The sequence below is a fragment of the Lagopus leucura genome, unplaced genomic scaffold (assembly GCF_019238085.1).
Source record: "Lagopus leucura isolate 7727_CA_CO unplaced genomic scaffold, USGS_WTPT01 Super-Scaffold_1, whole genome shotgun sequence".
In the NCBI taxonomy this organism is placed as follows: domain Eukaryota; kingdom Metazoa; phylum Chordata; class Aves; order Galliformes; family Phasianidae; genus Lagopus; species Lagopus leucura.
This window is the reverse complement of record NW_024962250.1, coordinates 21,582,608-21,602,892: the sequence shown is the minus strand read 5'-3', so window position 1 is coordinate 21,602,892 and position 20,285 is coordinate 21,582,608. Positions and strand designations below refer to the sequence as shown.

At 46.7% G+C, this 20,285-nt stretch overlaps 1 protein-coding gene across 2 annotated transcripts in view; it reads right to left on the bottom strand.

Moving 5' to 3' along the window:
• Nucleotides 1–10,036: 10,036 nt before the first annotated feature.
• Nucleotides 10,037–20,285, bottom strand: part of IFT43 (intraflagellar transport 43) — a 43,788-nt gene continuing 33,539 nt past the window's right edge. For both annotated transcript variants that reach the window (XM_042865466.1, XM_042865456.1), the window contains 4 exons: nucleotides 12,912–12,984; nucleotides 11,443–11,518; nucleotides 11,025–11,087; nucleotides 10,037–10,283 (listed from right to left, as the gene is read on the bottom strand). In XM_042865466.1, coding sequence (XP_042721400.1) covers nucleotides 10,173–10,283; nucleotides 11,025–11,087; nucleotides 11,443–11,518; nucleotides 12,912–12,984 — 323 coding nt within the window. In that variant the 3' untranslated portion in view covers nucleotides 10,037–10,172. The remainder of the gene's footprint in view (nucleotides 10,284–11,024; nucleotides 11,088–11,442; nucleotides 11,519–12,911; nucleotides 12,985–20,285) is intronic.

Sequence of the window (20,285 nt, the reverse complement as noted above, 5' to 3'; positions counted from 1 at the left end):
ATTACCGATGCCATTTTAACACAAAGCGGTTTCTGTCTGCAATTACCGGCACTGACGGCAGTGCAGAGACAGCTCGGGTGGCAGAACACAAAAGCTTGGTATCTTCCGCCTGTTTGGGAACTTTCATTTGCTGTGATTAAAGGCGGGAGGCGCGGGAGGTGTCTGCACACAGCAGTGTGCTGCTGGCTGTGGCACACCTCCGTGGAGAAGTCCCTGAGAAAGCAGCCCTCAGCACTCACCTCCACCATCACTCGAAGGACTCCAACTGATGTTGCAGCCACTGTCTGCAGCCTGGCTGGCAGTTAACCCCTTTGTGCCTTACGCAGTAAGGAAAGTCTGCCTGTACTTCACACTTTTCAGAATACACTCCCTTCCCTCACAGTTGAAGTGCAGCCTCCTTTAGGGAGGGTAGGAAATGCCACATACATCACTGGCACAAACTGACACACGGATTGGTGAAGAGGAACCCCACATCCATTGGTGCTGGCACCAGAAGCCTCACACGGCTTCTGAAGTTGGCAATTACTCAAGACAATGGGGACTACTCCCCATAGGGCAGGCAGCCGGACTTACATGTTGTTCCAAAGCCAACAGCTCCAAAACAGCAAGGCATCCCCTGGTTCCCAGCAAAATTCACAGTGGCTGTGGTTCTGACAGCTAAAGTCAAACACAATGGAATTCAAAGCATGCACCTCTGTGCATTGCTCCATGTGGCTGCAGCTGTGGGCCCAGCTCTGCCCCAGGGAGCAGCCAGGTACACCCTTGTTTGTGCACCAATCACCTCATTTTTCTTCTGCTTCTTGTCTGGCTGTGCATCTTTGTCCTTCAGCCTCTGCAAGCTCGTCCGGCTTGTGCAAGAGCCTCAAGCTTATTCTCATCATGCAATCCTTTTGTTTTAGAATCAGTGAGGTTGAAAAAGACCTCTAGTCTTCATCTAGTCCAATCCATCCCCACTATGCCCACTGTGTTCCTCAATGCCACATCACATGTTTCTTGAACACCTCCAAGGATGGTGACTTCACCACTCCCCCTGGCAGCCTGTTTCAGTGCCTCACCACTTCTGAGTAGAAATTTTTCCCAGTATTCAACTGGAATCTCTCCTGGCTCAACTTAAGGCCATTATCTCTCATCCTATATCCAGTCTCCAATGGTGACATCTGCATTGTTCCTTCACTCCCCTTTCCCATTCCATCCATCATGTACCAGCTCCTTTCCCTGTGCTCTTTATACAGTTCCTGGAGTTTCAGCAGACCCAGGAGCTGCCTGTTGGTCCCGCTGGCTGCCGAGAGGTACTGTCCATATTTATTTGTTAACTTGCCCGTGCCTTCTCCCCTTGCCTATTCTCAGGCTGTGGGCTGAGAGGGGCCATGGTGCCCGGCAGCGGGATCTTGGGGGGTAGGAGTTGATGATTTCTGGAGATCCCTTCCAACTTCTATGATTGTGTGATTCCCCACTGCCCACCCCACCACGGGGCAGCCTACACTACCAGCCCCATCCCTGGGAGCTGTCGGGATGAGGAGGGGCGATTTACAGCCTGGCTGCGGGGCGGCACACGTACCGTTTGTCACTCTGAGCCCTGGCACCTTGTTCTACCTGTGTTGCGCATGTTTTATTGGTGTTGAGCAGAGGGGGGCCAGAGCAGAGGGGAGTCTGGGAGGAAAGGCACTCAAGTGAAAAATGAACCAAGGCAAACGGGATTGAGAAAGAGAGAGAGAGAGAGAAGTGCAGAAGGGGGCGAAGGGGCCAGAGTATAAAACACAAGACAAATGTCCTCACTGGCAGCAGGGTTAGGGGAAAGAGGAGAGGGAAGAAGTGAGGGGGGCAGGGAGGGAAAAGAAAGAGAGAATAAAGAGAAAAAGAAAGAAAGAGAAAAAGACGGTGCCTCGTGGCCAGCACTATCCTAGTGGGATCAGGGATGCTCATGCAGTCAGAAAAATAATTCTCAGCCTAACAAAGCAGGAAAAGGGGGGGGCAGGGAGGAGGAAAGCTACAGATCCAAATGGAAAGTGCCCCAGGGTGTCCAATCTGCTGGGTTTTGAAATAAAATCATTTTGCCTCATCCCCCTCCCTCCCCCACCGGGGAGCCAGCTCCTTCCTGTACCCTCACCACCACAAGGAGTGGGACCAGGCAGGGAGCAGGGGGTCTGCTTAGCATTGCACGTCCCTTCCATCCTTCTCCCTCAGTGCTAAACTTTCAAGACAAAAATCATAAAACGAGGTGCTTTGTTGGTGAGGCGGATTCAGAGATCTTCCTGTTAGGAACAAGAAAGGGAAGAGAGAGACACAGAACGAGACAGAGAGATAGCTGGATGGAGGGCTGGCTTTGTGCTTGCAACAAGCCACTAAAGGTGCATTTTTAATTAAATTTATACAAAATGTGTCAGTTTTATCTCTATGTTTCAAACCTGACTCTTTTCTATCAAAGTAAAGTATTGATCTTCACTGCCCCGAAGCTACCTGACTGAATTAAACAGAATAAATAGAAGAAGGACTGAAAGGGCTTAGAAACAACTGCAGAGAGGCGAATGTTTAATGGCTCCACAGTCATTTGCTGCAATTAAAAAACAAAACCGTTTAGAGGGGCTGTTAACACCTTGAAGTCTGAAAATCCTCACTTCAAAAAAAGCCCCAAAACAGCTCCCAGGCAAAACATTTTAATTGCCATAAATACTTCCAACCTCAGCCATCACTGGTGCATGCGCACATTGCACAGACGGACAAACAGACCCCTGAACCCAATGGGACAGACACATGCAGCTGGCAAGACACTGCTGTGCTCTGTATGGACACCTCCAGCCAAGGAGAGGTGCACACCCAGTATGACCCAAACACAAATCCCCATTATGTAAGCAAAAATACCACAGATAGGACATGATAAAGCTGGATGTTTTAGACCCATGCATATATTCCAGGGCCATTTCCTAATGCAACAGAGCCCACATAGAACACTATTCTCAAAGCTGGCCATAACCAATTGCACATCATGCAAGCCATAGGCATCCCACAGGGCTCCCTCTCTGCCTGTCATATCACAGGAAGATGTTGCAGACCCTGTGCAACAGTGTGTCCCACTCGATCACACACTAACCTGGGGCTTGCAGTGAGAGTCTCTGGGACAGGCAAGCCTAGCAATTGCATTAAAGTCCTTTGAACATTATGCAACTTAAAAAAGAAGCACTTTTTTTGTTATCTTAAAGCATGTACTACTGCATGACTCACCAAAGCCTTCCTGAATGTTGCATGCATCCCTTAGCATGGAGATTTTCCATCACTGCTCTGTGGTCCTAGCAGGGTTGAGCTCAGCAGAAGAGCTTGATTTGGAGACAGCAGAAGGCTGAAGAGCTCTATCAGCTTTTGACACATTGACAACTCATCCCTCTTCCTGGGCATTCCTGGGACAAAAGCAGCAGGTTTATGGCAGAAAACTGGTTTTGCAGAGGATGCATACAGATTTCTATCTCAGCTGGTGTACCATGAGCTGAGTGGCGTGCTGTGCTCCTCCTGGGGATGGTCTTACATAAAGGTATCAGGAAATTTTAGTTTGTGTATTTGAAAATCTGGAAGGACCTTTTCACTGAAAATCAAAATTAACAAATTCACTGGCCTTGTACAACATCCTGGTCAGTGAAGTAATGGCACTGAGGCTGTGGAAGGCTATGGCATGTTCTTACTGCGGGACCCTGAAAGAGTATTATCAGATCCTGGCTCTAATCTGTGTGAAATGAAGACCATTCAATCCCCTGTATACTGACAGACAAGGTCTTAAGACTCAGACACTAAAGGTGTGAAAGCCATGGAAATGAGTAAGAGCATCTCTCTGGGGCACAGAGCATTGGAAGGAGCAGCACCAGCAGTGGTTTAAATGAGCCAGCTCAGACCCTTGAGGAAGAGCCACAGCACCCAGCTGGACAAGCCCAGGGCGCTCTGCATCCCTCTGGGTTAGATGGAGTTTGCTGTCTGGACTGCCTTTGTGTTAGCTCAGGGATAGTTGCTACTATGCATTTATTCAGTTGGTTGACTTACCAAGCCATCTGCACAAAGAACCCCACAGGCCCCGGGGAGATACATATTGCATTCTGCCTTTGGCTTTAGAGCTTAAAGCGCTGAGAAAGTTACTTAACTTGAACTACTTCTTTGGCAGCCTCCCAAGGCACTTTTCTGGCTTTGCGGGCAATTCTGCTGATGGGGCACTGATCAAAGCAAGCCCTCAGCCTCTCATGCGGGCTGTAAGCCCTTCCTTTTTGGCTGATCCAAAATGTCCCATAACTCCAAAAAAAGGTGCCCCTTGTGACTTCCATGCCATGACCGTCCTGAGAATTTGCCTTACTTGGATCTGCAGGAGGAGGATTTCTGTTGCAGGAGCAGGGTCAGATAATAAAAGCTCAGAGCAGCTATTAGTGCACCAGGCACTAGCTCAGGCAAGTGGACTCTGTTTTCTTATCTTTCAAATATTTTGTTCAACACTGAGTAATTATCACTCATTGTCTGCTCTCAGCTGACTGTAAACCAGCCATACACTGTAGTTTATTTTCCAGCGTTTTCTTGAGTGGAAGAAAAGTGAGGAAAAATATTTTCTGGGGGTAGCAGGAAAACACACAACAGCATGAATGTCATGATGCACAGCTCCTGCCTGCCACTGTTAAAGAACCCTGTACTTTTACAGGATCTTCTATGTCAAACGTGTGGGCTGCATTGCTGCAGCTGCCTAACCAACACCTGACCTGCAGATGTGCGTTCATGGCATCCTGCTGAAGCACTGAAAAGCACCAGTGGCACAGGCACAGAAAACAATATGCTCTGCCCAACACAATTTCAGAGCCATGCTTCCAAGTGAACACTGGGAAATTCTGCCCTGTACTCTTTACGGGCTCACAGCTTCTCAGGGGTGGAACAGTCCTACAAATCTGAGCCAGTTGCCACATTCTGTCATAGTGGGTACATACATATCCAGTCACTGCTGCAGCATATGCACCTGAAATGAACTGTTTGGGAACAAAGGAACGTGCATTTTGAGCACTAAGGTTGAGTACTTCCGCTGCTCACGGTCAGGCTCCCACTGCCGCACTTCAGAGCATTCTGCTTTGTTACGGACCCCTGATTAACACTTTCTAAGCATTTCAGCCCACACTCCTGTTATTTTACAGACTGCAACGAATGCAGATTTGAGTTTATGGGTTCATAAAAGTGTAAATTAAGTCAATAGTTTTTCACCAGCCTATTCGCACAGCCCTTCCTCCAGTGACCTGTCCCTTCAGACAACACGAATATTTCAGCTGCCTGAGCATTTTTAACAGGCCAGAAGCAGAGCTGTGCCCCAGCACAGAGTGCTGTGGCACTGTGGGATGATCTGTGCAGTTTGTGATTCTTCCAGCCTGGACTCCCACATCTCCCATCTCTGGGCTGTGGAAAACACCGTCACCCAGCAATTTGCCCCTTTTCCTGCTTGCTGCATATCACCGGTGTGATCCTATCTGTGCATGGAGGAGGGGCTGGCTGACCAAATTTCTTTAATTAAAAGAAAAAGGATCAAGTTTATCCCAGATAAGCAGGCAGGATTAAAACAGACAGAAAGAATAGACAAGAGGCAGCTGTCAGCACTCCAGCCGATCCAACATGATTATTAATAACGATAAGCGGGAGAAGAGGGCTAATAAAGGGATAATGAAGTAGTCCTGAAAGTGACTGGTGATGGAGCCCGATAAGGGCACACAGCCCAGGGCTGCTCAGGCCTAGTGAGGTTGACTGCAGAACATCCCTCTGGGAGAGGGCACCTAGAGGAGAGGCTTAATTCCTCCAAGGGCGTAATTGCAGCAGAGTGACAGCTTTCTTTGGGAGTAGCTGTATCCCAAGAGCGAGAGTTGTCTGTAGGTTACACAGGGCATGAAACACAGACAAAGGCCAGCGTGGCCTGTAAGCAACATGGTTCAACTACCTGTAATGGCAGACACAGGCCCTGGACGTGGCCGATAGTTACCAGAGTGAAAACAAGGCTGGAAAAGTTACTTGCTGAGAGCCATCAGACACGTGACATCTACTAATAGCAAAGTCTTTTTCTGTGCTCTCACTGAGGAGAGGATCAACCCATCTACTGAGATGCTCTGCAAATGTGGGAAACAAGGATGGAGAATGAGTAGCAGGTGCCTCACAGCAAGCACAGAACAGCAGCTGAGGAAGGAGGGCCTGGACAGTGAGCACTGTACAAGGAATCAGGGCTGTTTTGGACAAACTGGATTTTTTTCTACTCAGATTGCTCTCTTTTGTATCCAAGCATCTCCTTTCCTCCAGGCCTACAGCATTCTCCCTCCCAGAGCCAGGAAGGCTGCAGCCCGGGGCGGTGCAGCAGCGGCTGTGCCCAGCAGGGCTGGTAGGGAGCAAGGCCCAAGCGAGGAGCGGGAGCTGGGCCCCAGGCTGCCGCTACTCCAGGTCAGCGCAGCAGCTGCTGGGAGCATATGCCATGAATTAATTCCACTGTCCCTGAGATGCTCTGGTGAGAGGAGCAGCAGCACCTTTCCAGCTGATTAACATAAAGCCCCTCCCCCCATCGTTTTGCCACACTTAACAAAACACTTAGAGCCCAGAATCACAGAATCATGGAATGGCCTGGGTTGAAAAGAACCACAATGATCATCTAGTTTCAACCCCCCTGCTGTGTGCAAGTCACCAGCCACTAGACCAGAGCCACATCCAGCCTGGCCTTGAATGCCTCCAGAGATGGGGCACCCACAACATCCTTGGGAGCCTGTTCCAGTGTGTCACCATCCTCTGAGTGAAAAAGCCCCTCTGAGTGCTTCCCGGCCAGCAGGCAGGCTCCTCAGTGGAAACTTGATGGGCCTGGCTTTTACGCAGCTTTTATTTTCTACATGCTTTTCCAGAGCTGCAGTCTCTGCTCTGAAAACCCTCTCACTTCCCCAACAAGCTGTACTCTAAGAAGGCATCTCCTTTAATATAAATATTGTATCTATTATTATAAGCAAGGAGCTAGAATTCATTTTTATTTGTGCATTTCTTTTATTCTGTGATGAGGCTCACAGTTTGCCCTGAATAGACCACTGAGCCCTAAGCCTGCAAGGGGCTTTCTGGGGCAGAGCTGCTCACCTAGCCTGAGCCCCAGCAGAGCCCTCTGCAGACACCCAGAGCAACTCACTGTGCTAACCCTGCTGCTGACAACACACCGACAAGTCTGCAGCTCTCCCTCTGCCATGTAGGGCCAGAGCAGAACAAGGAGCGTGCAGGACACAAGATCTCCACTAGTTTCAGACAAAAGGCTGGGAACAAAACACTCACTAGGTCTATAAGCACTGTATTTGGATTAGGAACTTGAGGGCACACTATTACACACCGCTTTACCCCTCTGTGACTGTGGACACTGAGATGCCTCAAAGGATGGCTATACAGCCTTCCTCACCAAGAGTTAGCAAAGGCACTTACATCTGTTTCTTTTCAGCAGGAACAGTTACAGGAGCAGATTTCAATGTGACATCAGGGCCTGACAGCGAGAGGGCACAGCTCAGACACTTCCCAGCACCGCAACCAGGCAGGTGGTGAGGAAGGCCAAGAGCCAGACAGCTCACCTTCCTTCCTCCAGCTGCAGAAGGAATGGGAAAGATGTGGAAACAAGTCTCACTCTATTAAGTTTATTTAAGAAAATTAAAGATACAACTAGTTCATGGTGCACATAAATGCCTGAGCAAGTAGAAGTATCTGACAGCATGATTTAACAGGGAAGGTGAAAGCATGCCAGATGCAAGGAACAGAAGATGAAACAAAAACAGAGCCTAGAAATAAAGCAGATTTTGAACCACAAGGGCAGTTATCTGCTGAGGTAACTAACCAGGGAAAAGACAGGTGAAGCTCAGCCACATCTCACTGAGCTCTGCCACAGCCTGTATCATAGCAGGTCAGACTACACATCAAAGCACCTCAACTTTCCTTCTCTCCATCAGCACCTGCTCTGTCCTCAGTTCCTCCAAACATTATACACACTGTTTCCAAATCATTCACCTTCTTCATTCCTCTTGGCCCTCCCAGAAACCCTGCTGTGACATCAAGTGCTCTCCTCCCCACACCTGTCTAAAATGGCGTCCCCAGGCCCTTCACACTCCTACCTGTCACCATCCCCAGGAAGATCTCTGAGCATCCAATATCCCTCCCACTTCTGTTTCAAGGGTCTCCAGGGAGATCAGTGAAGTCCTCAGAGGCAGGCAGTGCTCTGCCCTCCTGGATAGAGGCAGGATTGTCGGCATGGCATGCAGCTCAAGACGAGCAATGGGCTGAGCACAGCCTCAACCGCCCACATTCTGCAGGCCGCAATCCTAAGTACTGCCTGGCTTTCCTCTCTTAATGCTCCAATTGTCAGTAATACCACCTCACTAAGTTTCTAAATAAACTTCAACATATGATGTCACAAGTCACAGATCAAACCTCAGGCTGGACAACCAGAGAAGTTGGATTCATATCTCATCCACTGCTGTGCCTCAAGGCTGGGCATCTTTTATGGTCACTGATAACTGGCTGACATGCACTGAATACCATGATACCAGGCAAGCAGCTTAGAGGAGCCTCAGCTTACGCAGAACAGAGAGAACTCACACTAAACTAACTACAGACTGTATGTGAGAGAAGAGAGCCTCTGCTTTCTCTGTGATCTTTGGGATGTGCAAAGATCACCATGCAAATCTAACCTGAAGCCTAACCAACTTCTCCCACTCTACCATTCTTTTCCCCACACAGCCTTTTTGAGATTGTCTGATATACCAAGCTACTTTAGTTTGCTGAATTTGTTTTCTCTTTGTTGGACTATAGGAAGAATCCTAAATTCTCTTTGGCCAAGCGCCACAGATGTCAGAGAAAAACAGACATTGCTCTAAGCTGGAAAGTTTCTGTTCACTCCAGAACAGGTTTCTCTGCTCAGAAAAAGACCTCAGGGGGTATGCTCCACACGCTAGCCCCAAGGCTTCCATCTCATCTACTTTTCCAGTTACAGGGGAGATTCCTTGATTTTACAAACATAGCATCTCGTTCAGACAGCTTCTTCTCTCTTGCTGGTAGGCTTTTTTTGGCTATCAACTGTGATCAGAAATTTTGCAGAGTACTGAGCTCACACTGAGTTGTTTCTCCTGGACTTCTGCCAGTACAGAAGAAAGAATGCAGTGCTCCATGAGACCTATGGAACAAGCTGAGAAAAGCAGTAACAAGCCTTCTGCACAGCACCTGCACTGCACCTCAGAAGTATATAGCAAGGTTCTCCAGTGGGACAAGGCTTTGAAGGATACTGGCTTAGAAGTCATACTATTGTTTCCTGCAAATAATGACCACAGCTCTATGGGGATAGGGCATTAACAGCTAAACAGATTTTTTTTAGGTGACAATGAGAACAGGTTACTTGCTTCCAAGGAAACACACCAGGGAGTTAGCTTGTTTCAGAGCAGCAGGCTTCTTTTTTTCATGTGTGGAATGAGTAGTATTTTCTTTGCAAACTACCTACTGCCTGGAGCTAACTCCATTCAATATGTGATCTCATCTGACTGCAGAAGCTAAGCAGCGTTAGGCTTGGTCAGCCCTTGTCTGGGATCCCTCCAGGGAAAACAAAGAATAGGTCCTGTAAGAAGCAGTACTGGCAGTTTAGTAGGCGATATTCTTCCTCTGAGTCTATACAGAGGTAAGGACCCAGGGCAAATGTTAAACCAGCAAGGGATGACAGAAGCTGGTAGATGAGATATAAAACAGACATCATGACAACTTGTGGCATATGTTGTGGGAAGATGATAACTTAGACGTCCTAGGCAAACAAACAGTACCAACCTATCTTCTCTCATAGCCATCACTGAAAACCACATTCCATTGTTTGGCTGTGTAAGACAGTCTCCCAGAGAGGCTACAATTTGATTGAAGAAAGACTGCCCATTGCAGTTATCTGTAAAGGTGCTGCAGTAAGGTGACAGTGACTGTTCACAAGTAAATAATTTATTGTCATTCTTAATCTCTTTTGAGAATGAAGAGTCTTACTATAAAATATCCAAAACTTCTCCTGAGCCAGTTTTCCTACAGAGCAAGCTCTATTTATTTCCATGTCTGAAATATATTCTCAAATACAAACAAGCGAACAGAAAATTAAAGTGCTAAATTATTTACAGGGAATGTGTATACGAGGAGATATCTGGTGTATCAGTGCTCTAGGGGACACTGAGGTGATCCTCTCTCTCAGACTGTCCCACGTCCCACTCAGTTACTAGTTCAGAGGATACCTCTGTGAAGAGATGGTCCCAATCCCAGCAGACATCGTCCTATCAAGAGGAAAAAGACAAACATGCTGAAAATTTAACTGATAACTCCCAAAGGTCTCTGAATGATGATCCTGCCAGAGAGGAAGGCATGTATTTCGTAGACTAGGATAGGAAACCTAGAGAGAACGGAATGTGAATCCGTGTTACAATTTAAAGATTGGCAGAATTAATCATGTTCCCAAATTCAGTAAAGCCCACACTGTTAATCTTAGGTACCCTCAAGAAGAGCATAAGGAGACATAAAAATCTGCCACCCTTCTACTAAAGCACCTGCAATTCTAGGCTGTAGAAATCCTTTGTTTCAAGTCCTGAGGTACTGCTTATACATTTGTACTGAGGTTCTTCTGCCTTGCTTTAAAACAGCCCCCTGCCCTAACCGTAAATGCTTTTTTTGTTCCTCTGTAGCACAGTGCAGAACCATCTGGAGCCCATGGTGGTTACCAAAAGACTACACACTGCAGTGGTTTCTGCAGGGATCTGTGACAGTACGAGGCCCTTCACTAGCTCTTTCAAACTGAAGGAAGCCAGTCACAGCAATGCCATGATCTCACACACAGAAATACCTACAAACTTTTAAAATAATCTGCTGGGGAATTCAGACCTCCATCAGCTTGAAAACAAGCTCCTCTTCATAGGCTCCTTCTCAAGTCTCTTTCTTCCATGCCAACAAAAGCTTAGTTTCTAAGTACAGTCTGAGACATAAGAAGCTTTTAATTCACTGGCGTTTCCAGAAAAACTCACCTCCCGTAGTTCATGTTCTGGAGCCAAGACTTTGGTGAGAAGCTTCAGGTCAACCTCTCCATCCTAAGAATACACACAATCACAGTCTTACAGACACAGAGAAAGCAGACACCATCATTTCACCAGAGAGGATGTTGCTAGAGATACAGATATAACATTTTGTCCCATACATGACACGCACCTTCTTTAGGACAGCAGCAGGTACCTCCTCATATAACAAGAGGCACTATACGTACAACATTTACAGACACTCACAAGCCTGAAAAGCGCTCTGCAGAGAGGAAAACACTTGCAGGCAGACTGGAAGGTGCTTGGATGACAGGGCAATGTATTTTATGCAGCTAAGTATCACAGAGGAAAATGGAAAACTGGAAGGAAGTGGACTTACACCGGTCACTCCACACCAACATCCACCTACCAGAGTCTGAAAGGCAGCGTACTTCATAAGATCTTTGTCCAAGTCATGGTAGGTCAACACTCGGTTCACCTGCACACTGCAAACAGAAAGGTGCAAAATACACCCCTGATGAGTGTGGAAGCACATCAGATGAGACAAACAGTGGCTTGAACAGTAGTGTGGGGACACCCACCTCAAGTATCTACACTGGGTGATGAGGATATCGAGATGGTTGTCCAAGAACAGAACATCTCATTCAGCAAATTAAAAGGCACTGACATCTGAGAGCCAGACTGATCACATGTGTTAAAATAAGATATGGAGCAAACAGGGACTCCTTCAGAGAAGCTGGCATGCCAGAGAGAAGATTCATAAGCCACATGCAAGGGCCAGAAAGAAAACAGGAAGGCAATGAACATTCAAACAGCCCAGATACAGAAACATCCAGCATGTAACAGCCAAAATGCCACTCCTATCTGGTAAGTAAAGCACACTCTAAGAGTCCCGCAGTGCAAACTATAGAACAGTGAAGACTTTGTGATTTCCATCTCTCAGCTAAATTTCAGCTATCAAATGCAATTTCTTAAAATGCAGACTCCAAAGATGAGCAGGGGTAGGCAGCAATATACTGTCCTGCAAGACTTTCTTTTGCATGTTACGTAGTACTATTGGGAAGATTCGTATTAATTTATCTTCTATGTATGCCCATGAAAACTATTTATCTTCTATTGCAGAGTGACTATTGATACAGGAAGAACAGATGGGATTATATAAGAGAGAGAAAGCAAAAAAACAAACCCTGGTGAGAGACAAAATCTTTTTTCATTTACTGCTATGATATGTCATTTATTTTTATTAACAGCTATTTAGTTACGACACCTATTCCATACTTGCAAGAGAGGCATCTATGGTCATCCAAAGGTGAACAGAAATCTTACTCTGTGATCTTCAAAATAGATCCAACAGGAGAGAAGACTCAGAAGTAACAAGAAAATTAACTTCAAAACTTAACTTTCAATTTTTAAAACGTACTACTCTCCCATGAGCTAATCCCAAGACTACTGTGATACACCTACAGACCATATTGTGCTTTGCAAATTAACTAAGCCCTTGAGTGAAAAGGATATCCTGTGGAGGGCAAAGCAGAGTGCAGTCAAAGTGTGTGATAATACATGTGTATTGGAGGCATGTGTCACACAGGCAACCTTACATCAAGCAACACCTCACTTTTCAGAGTTTGATTTTGCAACATCAAAAGCGTTGCTCTAATGTAGTTTTTGTGTATACAGAGAGAAAATGCATTAATTGCTATCTCTGTGCAATAGGAAACAAGTTGGCACTGTTCAGCCTGGAGCCCCACTGTCACAATGCAGAGCATCAAATCCTGCTGAATGAAACTGCCACTGACATCCACAGGACATGAGATAAGATGGAGTTTAATTTTACCACACATTTCACACAGCCAATGTGAGCCTCAAGAGCTCTCTTACCTGGGTGGGGCTGCCACCTGCATGGCCAGATCTTCCTCCTGGACTTCCTCTAAGTCAGGGATCACAGGAATATCTGCAATAAGAGAAAACAGTGTTTGAAGACAACCTTTTAGCTGAAAGAATCTGGCCATCATCTGAAGACTGGTAAGAATTTGCTTCCTATGAGATACGTTGTCAATTACTCAGCTCAGCTCAGCCACATAGAATCTGCTAGAAATGAGGTGTGGAGCATAAAGTGGCAGAAGCCTTGTGAATGAATCTGCATGCTGAAGGAGCTGCTGGCTCCCTGCAGACTGGGCAGAGGCTGTAACCTTCCGAGTGGCTGAAGGAGGAAGTGCTGGTGGTCCATCTGACATTAAGACTAGGGAGGATGCACCAAGCTGTAATGTCATAAATCTTTTTGTGTCTTCCAGAGTGAACCTGGAATGGCTGATAGGTGTCACTAGATATTCCCAGCACGTTGATTATGGTTATTCCACCTAAAAAGGGTACTTAGAGGGAAAAAAAAAAAAAAGAAAACAGAGGTGAGCAGGAAAAACTGGCTGCGCACTGCATCCCGCTAGAACCTGAGAGATGCTGTGCCCTCAGATGGCGGAGATGCCAGTGGTTGGCTCTGGGAAGAAGTTTCACAGGCACAAGGTGGGATCAGAGCTGGCCCTCTAGTGCTGGAGCAGGCAGGCTGCTCCTGCCTCTGCCAACAGCACAGCAGGCAGCTGGGCCTGACTTTGCCCAGCTTTGCAGCCCAGGCTGAGATGAATATTCAGGAGCTGAAGAGACATCCCCACCTGTGGCGGCCAAGGCTCCGGGCAGGGTCTTGCTGAAGAGCCCCTTGTCCGGCCGCCTGTCAGAACTCCGCAAGCTCTCAGCTGCCCTCTCTGCCCAGCATCCCCTCAGCATCCCTGGGGCTCACTGGCTGCTGGGGCAAGAGCAGCCCTGGCCCAGCTGCGGGAGGGCACAGGTCAGCACAGGCCTCAGTGTGACGGTCATTCGGCACTGGCCACACAGTGGGATTTCTCACTAATTGGCTGCCTGGCGGAGGGCTGAGCAGGACAGCGGCTGCAGAGAGAGCCAGGCCAAGGCAAGCGGAGGTGACAGCTTGGATGATCTCAGCAGAGCTGTGCCTTCGAGCTCCCCAGCTGCCTGAGGAACAGGTGCCTGCAAAGCAGCTCTCTGACTAAGGCAAACTTCTCAAAGACATTTAAAGGAAAACTGCAGCAACAGGCCCCCAGGATGTCCCTTAGAGGGCAAGAAACGCCTCACCAGTGTGTTACCATGCCTTTGGGATATATCCGTCCCCCCCTGCGTTTAGGGACAAGAGCCAGGAGAACCTGCTGTCCCACTGGCTCTTCTATGCAGGGGCTCCCAGCTCAAGGTAAAGCTCATAATAAAATGCAGTCACAGGCTAACAGCATCTCTGTGGACAGAGACTGACCTGTGGAGAGAATTGCTCAGTGACAATGTGGGAGAAAGTCCCTGTACATAACAAAGACCAAGGAGGATACAGACTGCAGAGGCTGTACAACAGGAGGAACAAAGCACCACACAGAGGTACCCTGCCAGACTTTTGCTTCTGTTTATTTCTTTTTGCACTAGAGAAAACCATAAACTTAGTGCTCTGAGCAGCATCTTCCTTTTATGCAGGTTTCCAAAGAGTTCTGGATTTGCCAGTGCTGATTTTATCTCACTGCCATTGAATTCCATGGAGAGATTCCCGAACACCTTCCTGAGCGCTTCCTCTACTCTGTATTACCATCATGAAAGCAATCGCATAGAAATTCCTTCGAAAAGAAATTAAAGGCTCCAATATTTTTATAGGCACTTTGAAAATATTTCAGACAGAACTCGTGGAAATGCTCTGGGGGCTCCTGCCAGCCCCTCCAGCAAAGAGAACTGCATGAATGTTCTCACCGAAAAGTGCCAATGATTTTGTCCATTTCTAGGCACACGCAATGCTCCTTAGGACTGTTAGAGACTCAGGAAACAGAACAAAAATGTTGCAAGGTATAAAAAAAAAAAAAGCTCCCCAGGCCAGTTGCTACCAATGGCAAATCAGGCCTGAAATATTTGGGTCCTTGTTTTACTCATAACTTCTCCTACCCTCTGCCAATATCCACAGCGCTATCTCTCCACAATCCCTCTCCTTCCTCTCTTCTTACAGTTCACAAAGTGTCTCCTTTTTCACCTTCATCACTGAGTAGCCAACCTTCCACTTGCCCAGGCTCCTGCCCACTATTTGCTCTTCTTAGCATGTACATCTGTCTTTTTCAACAGGCTCTAACAACACAGCTAAGTCATGGCACTATGCCTACTGTAGGGAATGGAACCACATGAGCTGCAGTGCTGCAAGAATACAGGCATATGCTTTACTTTTAATACTGCCATTAGCTGAAGTAAGATGACTCTGATATAACATTAATACATACAGAAATGTTCACAGGTCCATGTTCTCCCAGTCTCATAGTGCAGCACTCATACAGAAATGGTTTTAGGCTTTTCCAACAAGACTACCTTACAAACCTCTACTGCTATCTATGCAGCCTCCTGCAAGTCATCTTCCCCAGACAGAACTCCTCCAAATTTCCATTTCATACGACAGATAAAACTGCCAGAATGAACGCTCCTAAAAGCAGCACTCAAGTCCCCCTGAGAGAGTATCTCAATTTCATTTTAGCTGAAGAGAGAGTAGAAGAGGTGGACACATGTGCCAGGTACTTCATCACCAGCAGAAGACATGGTATGCCCACGATAGAGGAGACAACATAAAGCTCAGTGCCTACAGTGACAGTAAAGAGGATCGGGTGAGACTTCCCTTTATTGCTCAAAATGACTGGGAACAAAATCAAAACAAAGCCTTTCTCATGAATTTTTCAGCCTATAAACAAGACACTAGTTTCAAAACTACTCATGATAGAGATATGAAATACTGAGTGAGCATCAAATGCTGGATTACACCACTGCAGATTCCCCTCCATCCCTCATATAATAGCAAGCAGGTGCAAACTATCAAAGAATGAAATCAAAATGAGTGCATCCACACATAGGTTAGGATGGGAGACACCAGTACAAGTGTTGGCTAACAGGAGAGTTGTAATATGTTCCATCAAACTGAATGCCTTAGAACATCCAAGTCCAAAGCATAATTAAGAGCAGTATTTTTATTACAATAGCTAGATCAAACGAGGTCTTAAACTATTAGAGTTCCATAGCTAAATTATGACAAGATGCTGCCAACATGAGGCAGAAGCGTGCGAGCAGTAGAACGAAGAAACAAAGGAGAAAGGCTACATCTGGGTAGCCAAACAATAAACAAGGAATAGCAGTTTTTAAAGTGACACACAAAGCAGGGTTCTGTGCTCATGACAAGGAATGTGCAGTGACCATCACCTCTTCTGCCCATTAGCAAAGAGGTTACTGATGACAACCACAGACAGCCACAAGCAGGAGATGGAGGCATGCCTACTAACTACTGCCCAGCTACACCTGCAAGTTGTCAAGTTGCACTTCCCCTCCTAGGAGCTTATTTTTGGTTTAGTTGCAACACCTGCAGGCTCTCATCACAGTGAGATCTGGTCCTAGCCCCACAGAACTCAATGCTTTGTTAGAGACAGACAGAATTTGTTCAAGGTCAGGCAATAAATCAGAGCTGTTCCTAGAAACCACATCTCAAGTCCAGCCTACAGCTGTTCAGTACGGTGGCTGCCAAGTCTCACCGGGCTGCTTTCAGTCACCTAAGCCTCACACCCAAGATCCAAACACCCAAAAGAACATCTCCATCTTGCTTCATCTGATTAACTTCCACCGGCTGGGTGCGTATTTCCAGTGCCAGTTCAGAATGGGCACTTCTGCAGTGGGGATGGAGCTGTCTTCTCTTCCCATCCACTGCCATATCCAGAGAACAAAAAGGGCAGTGGCTGCTGGAACTGGCAGTCCCCTGCCACTAAGCAGGCATAAGAATGAAACTAACTTTAGTTTAAGTTGCTTGCTCATAAAATGTAAAAATGAGATAATTATAATATCTCTGCTGCTGCAAAACTTTGTTTTACTGAATGCTGTTACCTTCTGCATCACGTTTGGGGAATTTTAAACAGGCAAATGGAAGAAGGTCTGATTGAAGATGAAGTTAAGTGAAAGAAATTGGTCTCATTTAGCACATGACAGGATTCATCTGTGTTCTCAAGTCCACTGAGGTAGCATCATGGGCGTTTCATATTCATGAGCTGCTGCGACACTGTGTCCCCTCATTTACAAAGCACCGTGTTCAGCAAATTCTGTCCCTGTAGACACACTGTGCATTTCATGGTCTTGTCAGAGAGACATCAAACACTTCAGTAACCAAATACCAGAAAATGGCTTTAATTAGCGCATCTCAATGCAATAAATAATTTTTCCCTCTAAGTGGAAAAATGGAGAATTAAAAAAAGAAAAGAAAAAAGTGGAAAGCAACAGGCAAAAAAAAATCTTCAAAAAACCATAAGGAATAAGGGACACATTCAGCCTCTGCTGAACACACAAACAAGCTTGAAGGCTTTTGGAAGGCTTTTTTTCCTTTCTCAGGAGAGCAGCAGGCAAATGGAGAGGATAAAGAATACTTCTTTGGATGCTGAGACATTAATTTCATAGGGATACCTTTCCCTTACTGAAATTGCCCTAGGAAGAGGCTGATACTGAGCAGTGTACCTTTCAGCCAGCAGAGAGATGAAAACAGTAGGGTGAAAAGCAGGTGGTACTACAGCTGCTGGGCAGTCTTAAAAGCTGAGACAAGCAGAAGATCATCTGAGATTCTCATGTCCCAAAACACCCCTCTGAGAAGCGTAATGGTGTGACATAGGCAGCTGAAGGGAAAAGTCACTCTTTGGTCTGAGAGGATTCACAGGACCTAGACAGGATGGGTCATGCAGCAGATTCAGCAATGACCCTCCTGCCTTGCTTTACAGATACATCAAACAAAATCGTTTTTTCTTCAGCTGCCAAGCTCTGATGATACTGCTAGCTAGATGGAGGACTAGCTGGAAGGTTGGGTGGTTCACTGAGACACCCTACTACCTTGGATAGCATCTCAGACGACAGCTTGCTGGACATGCATCAGCCATATTTGCTATCTTTCAAGGATGCTGTTGTCACAAAGCCTCAGTTTTGATCCCTGGGAAGCATGAGGAGAGATAATCTGCTGCAGTGCAACCAGGGCACCAAAAAGCCACGTCATATGAGTCTCTTGAGCTCTGTGCAGGGCTTCAACAGGTGGCAATCTAGACCAGATACTAAAGGCTTTAAAGACAAGGAATCTCTTAACATATAGGTTCTTCACCAGCAGAGGACAGGAGAGACAGGAGGCCAAGATCAGGACCTGGAGTCCAACATATTCCTGGGGTTATCAGCATCTACAGTGGCCAGACACCTCCTAGCATTTACCCACAGTCCCTGACAGAGCACTGCACCTGCCCTCCTTTCTACTAACACCTGTTTTTTTCTTCACACAGGTTGCTCTTTGCTCCTTTGCAGTATTCCCCTGCTGAAACATACTCAGGAGGTGGCAGGGCAGCAGATGAGAAGGCATGAGGTTTTCTGGGAGGGTTTGGTGAACTCAGAAATAGAAAACTGTCCTCAATAACACTGGAGATGAGTGATTTTGTGCTACAGTGTTAGCGTAGCAGAGAAAGCAGCTTCTCAAATGCTCCCGTGGATCTATGTTTGGGAGCAGGCGTATCTGATTCTATTTCATCCTCTTTATGTTACGCTGGAAAAACAAGACAAACTACATTTCTTTTATGCTAAATCCTTAGGTTTTTTATTTTTTTATATATATTTATTAAAAAATGCCTCTTTGATCGGCAGCACCCATGACATTTCCACATCCAGCAACTCCTCAGAAGCCTCCCTCCCTCCACACAAGGCCACTGCTGCTGACAGCTATCCGGGTTTGATCAGAGCCACTCAGAATCGGATTTTCATAAGACAGATGAGGAATCTAACCGCTGCTCTCTCTCATATCAGATGAGAAACCGAGGGGGAGGGGGGACGGGTCCTGAGGGAACGACACTACAATCAAGGGCTATGTGGTTCTCTCTCTGTCCCTCCACTGCTGCAATTTTCAAAGGAGCTTGCCTCAGGCAGTTTTAAATGATGGTGTCTCAATTCTGTAATCATCTTTCAAGAGCTTTTTCTTAAAGGGTATTTTAGGTAAACCTAGTCCGTCAACTACACTTATGGACTCAGCAATCACAGGACCAACATGACTATGTATCCACCATACTGCAGAATACAGTGATAGAAGATGCTTACCCACTCCTTTATTTTCAGCCCCAAACAAGCCGTGCTCACTCCCTTGCAATTAAATTGTCCACTGCCCTGTGACAAGTGGTTAGTCACTCCAAACAGGACTTCAGCCATATCCCCTGGGACGTACTCTCTGTTTCCCCCATCCACCACGGCTGCCAAAAAAGGCTTCCTCAAACAGCAGAACCTCCAGATCGCAATGTCAGCAGTCATTGTAGGAGTTCAAGCTGGCCTGGACCAGCAGCACAGGAGAAACCATAACGTTGGTCTGAGTTTGCCCTTCACTGACCTTGTGCAAAGACTTAGGGCGGTGCAGTAGGGAGCAGTAAGTGAAGGAGAGAGGTGCATTGACAGAACCACACACAAATTAATAGCACAGAATCCAAGAAACACAGCAGTCATTGTCACTCTGCCTTAGGCCCCTCTCTTCAGTCCCTCACACAAGCTCCCAACCACCATGTTTTTCACTCTGTATCCAATGCAACTCATGCTCAATGCTTTTAGCCCATATAGCTCTGCCCAAACCTGCTGGCTCTCAAGCCTCTGAAGGACTCAGTCCACAGCAGTTCCTGCAGATTCACAGAATCGGAAAATCCTTAGAGTTGCAAGGCACCTTTAAAGGACATCTAGATTAACTGTCCTGCAAGGAAGAGGGACACCACAGCTAAATCGGGTTGTCCAGGGCCTGATCCAGCCTCGCCTTGAGAGTCTCCAGAAACCTCCTCTCATCTTACCTCCGCTCTAGGCAACCTGTTCCAGTGCCTCACCACCCTCACTGTGTAAGACTTTTTCCTTACATCTAACTTAAATCTACCCTCTTTAAGCTTGAAACCATTTCCCCTTATTCTATCACCACCAACTCTGCCAAAGAGTCTGTCCCCATCTTTCCTGTAGCTTCCCTTTAGATACTGAAAGGCTGCTCTCAGGTCTCTCTGGAGCCTTCTCTTCTCCATGCTGAACAGTCCCAGTTCTTTCAGCCCATCCTCACAGGAAAGGTGTTCTATCTCTTGTGCCATTTTTGCAGCCCTTTTCTGGACATGCTCCAACAGGTCCATGTCTGTCCTGTACTGAGGACTCCACATCTGAATGCAGTACACCAGG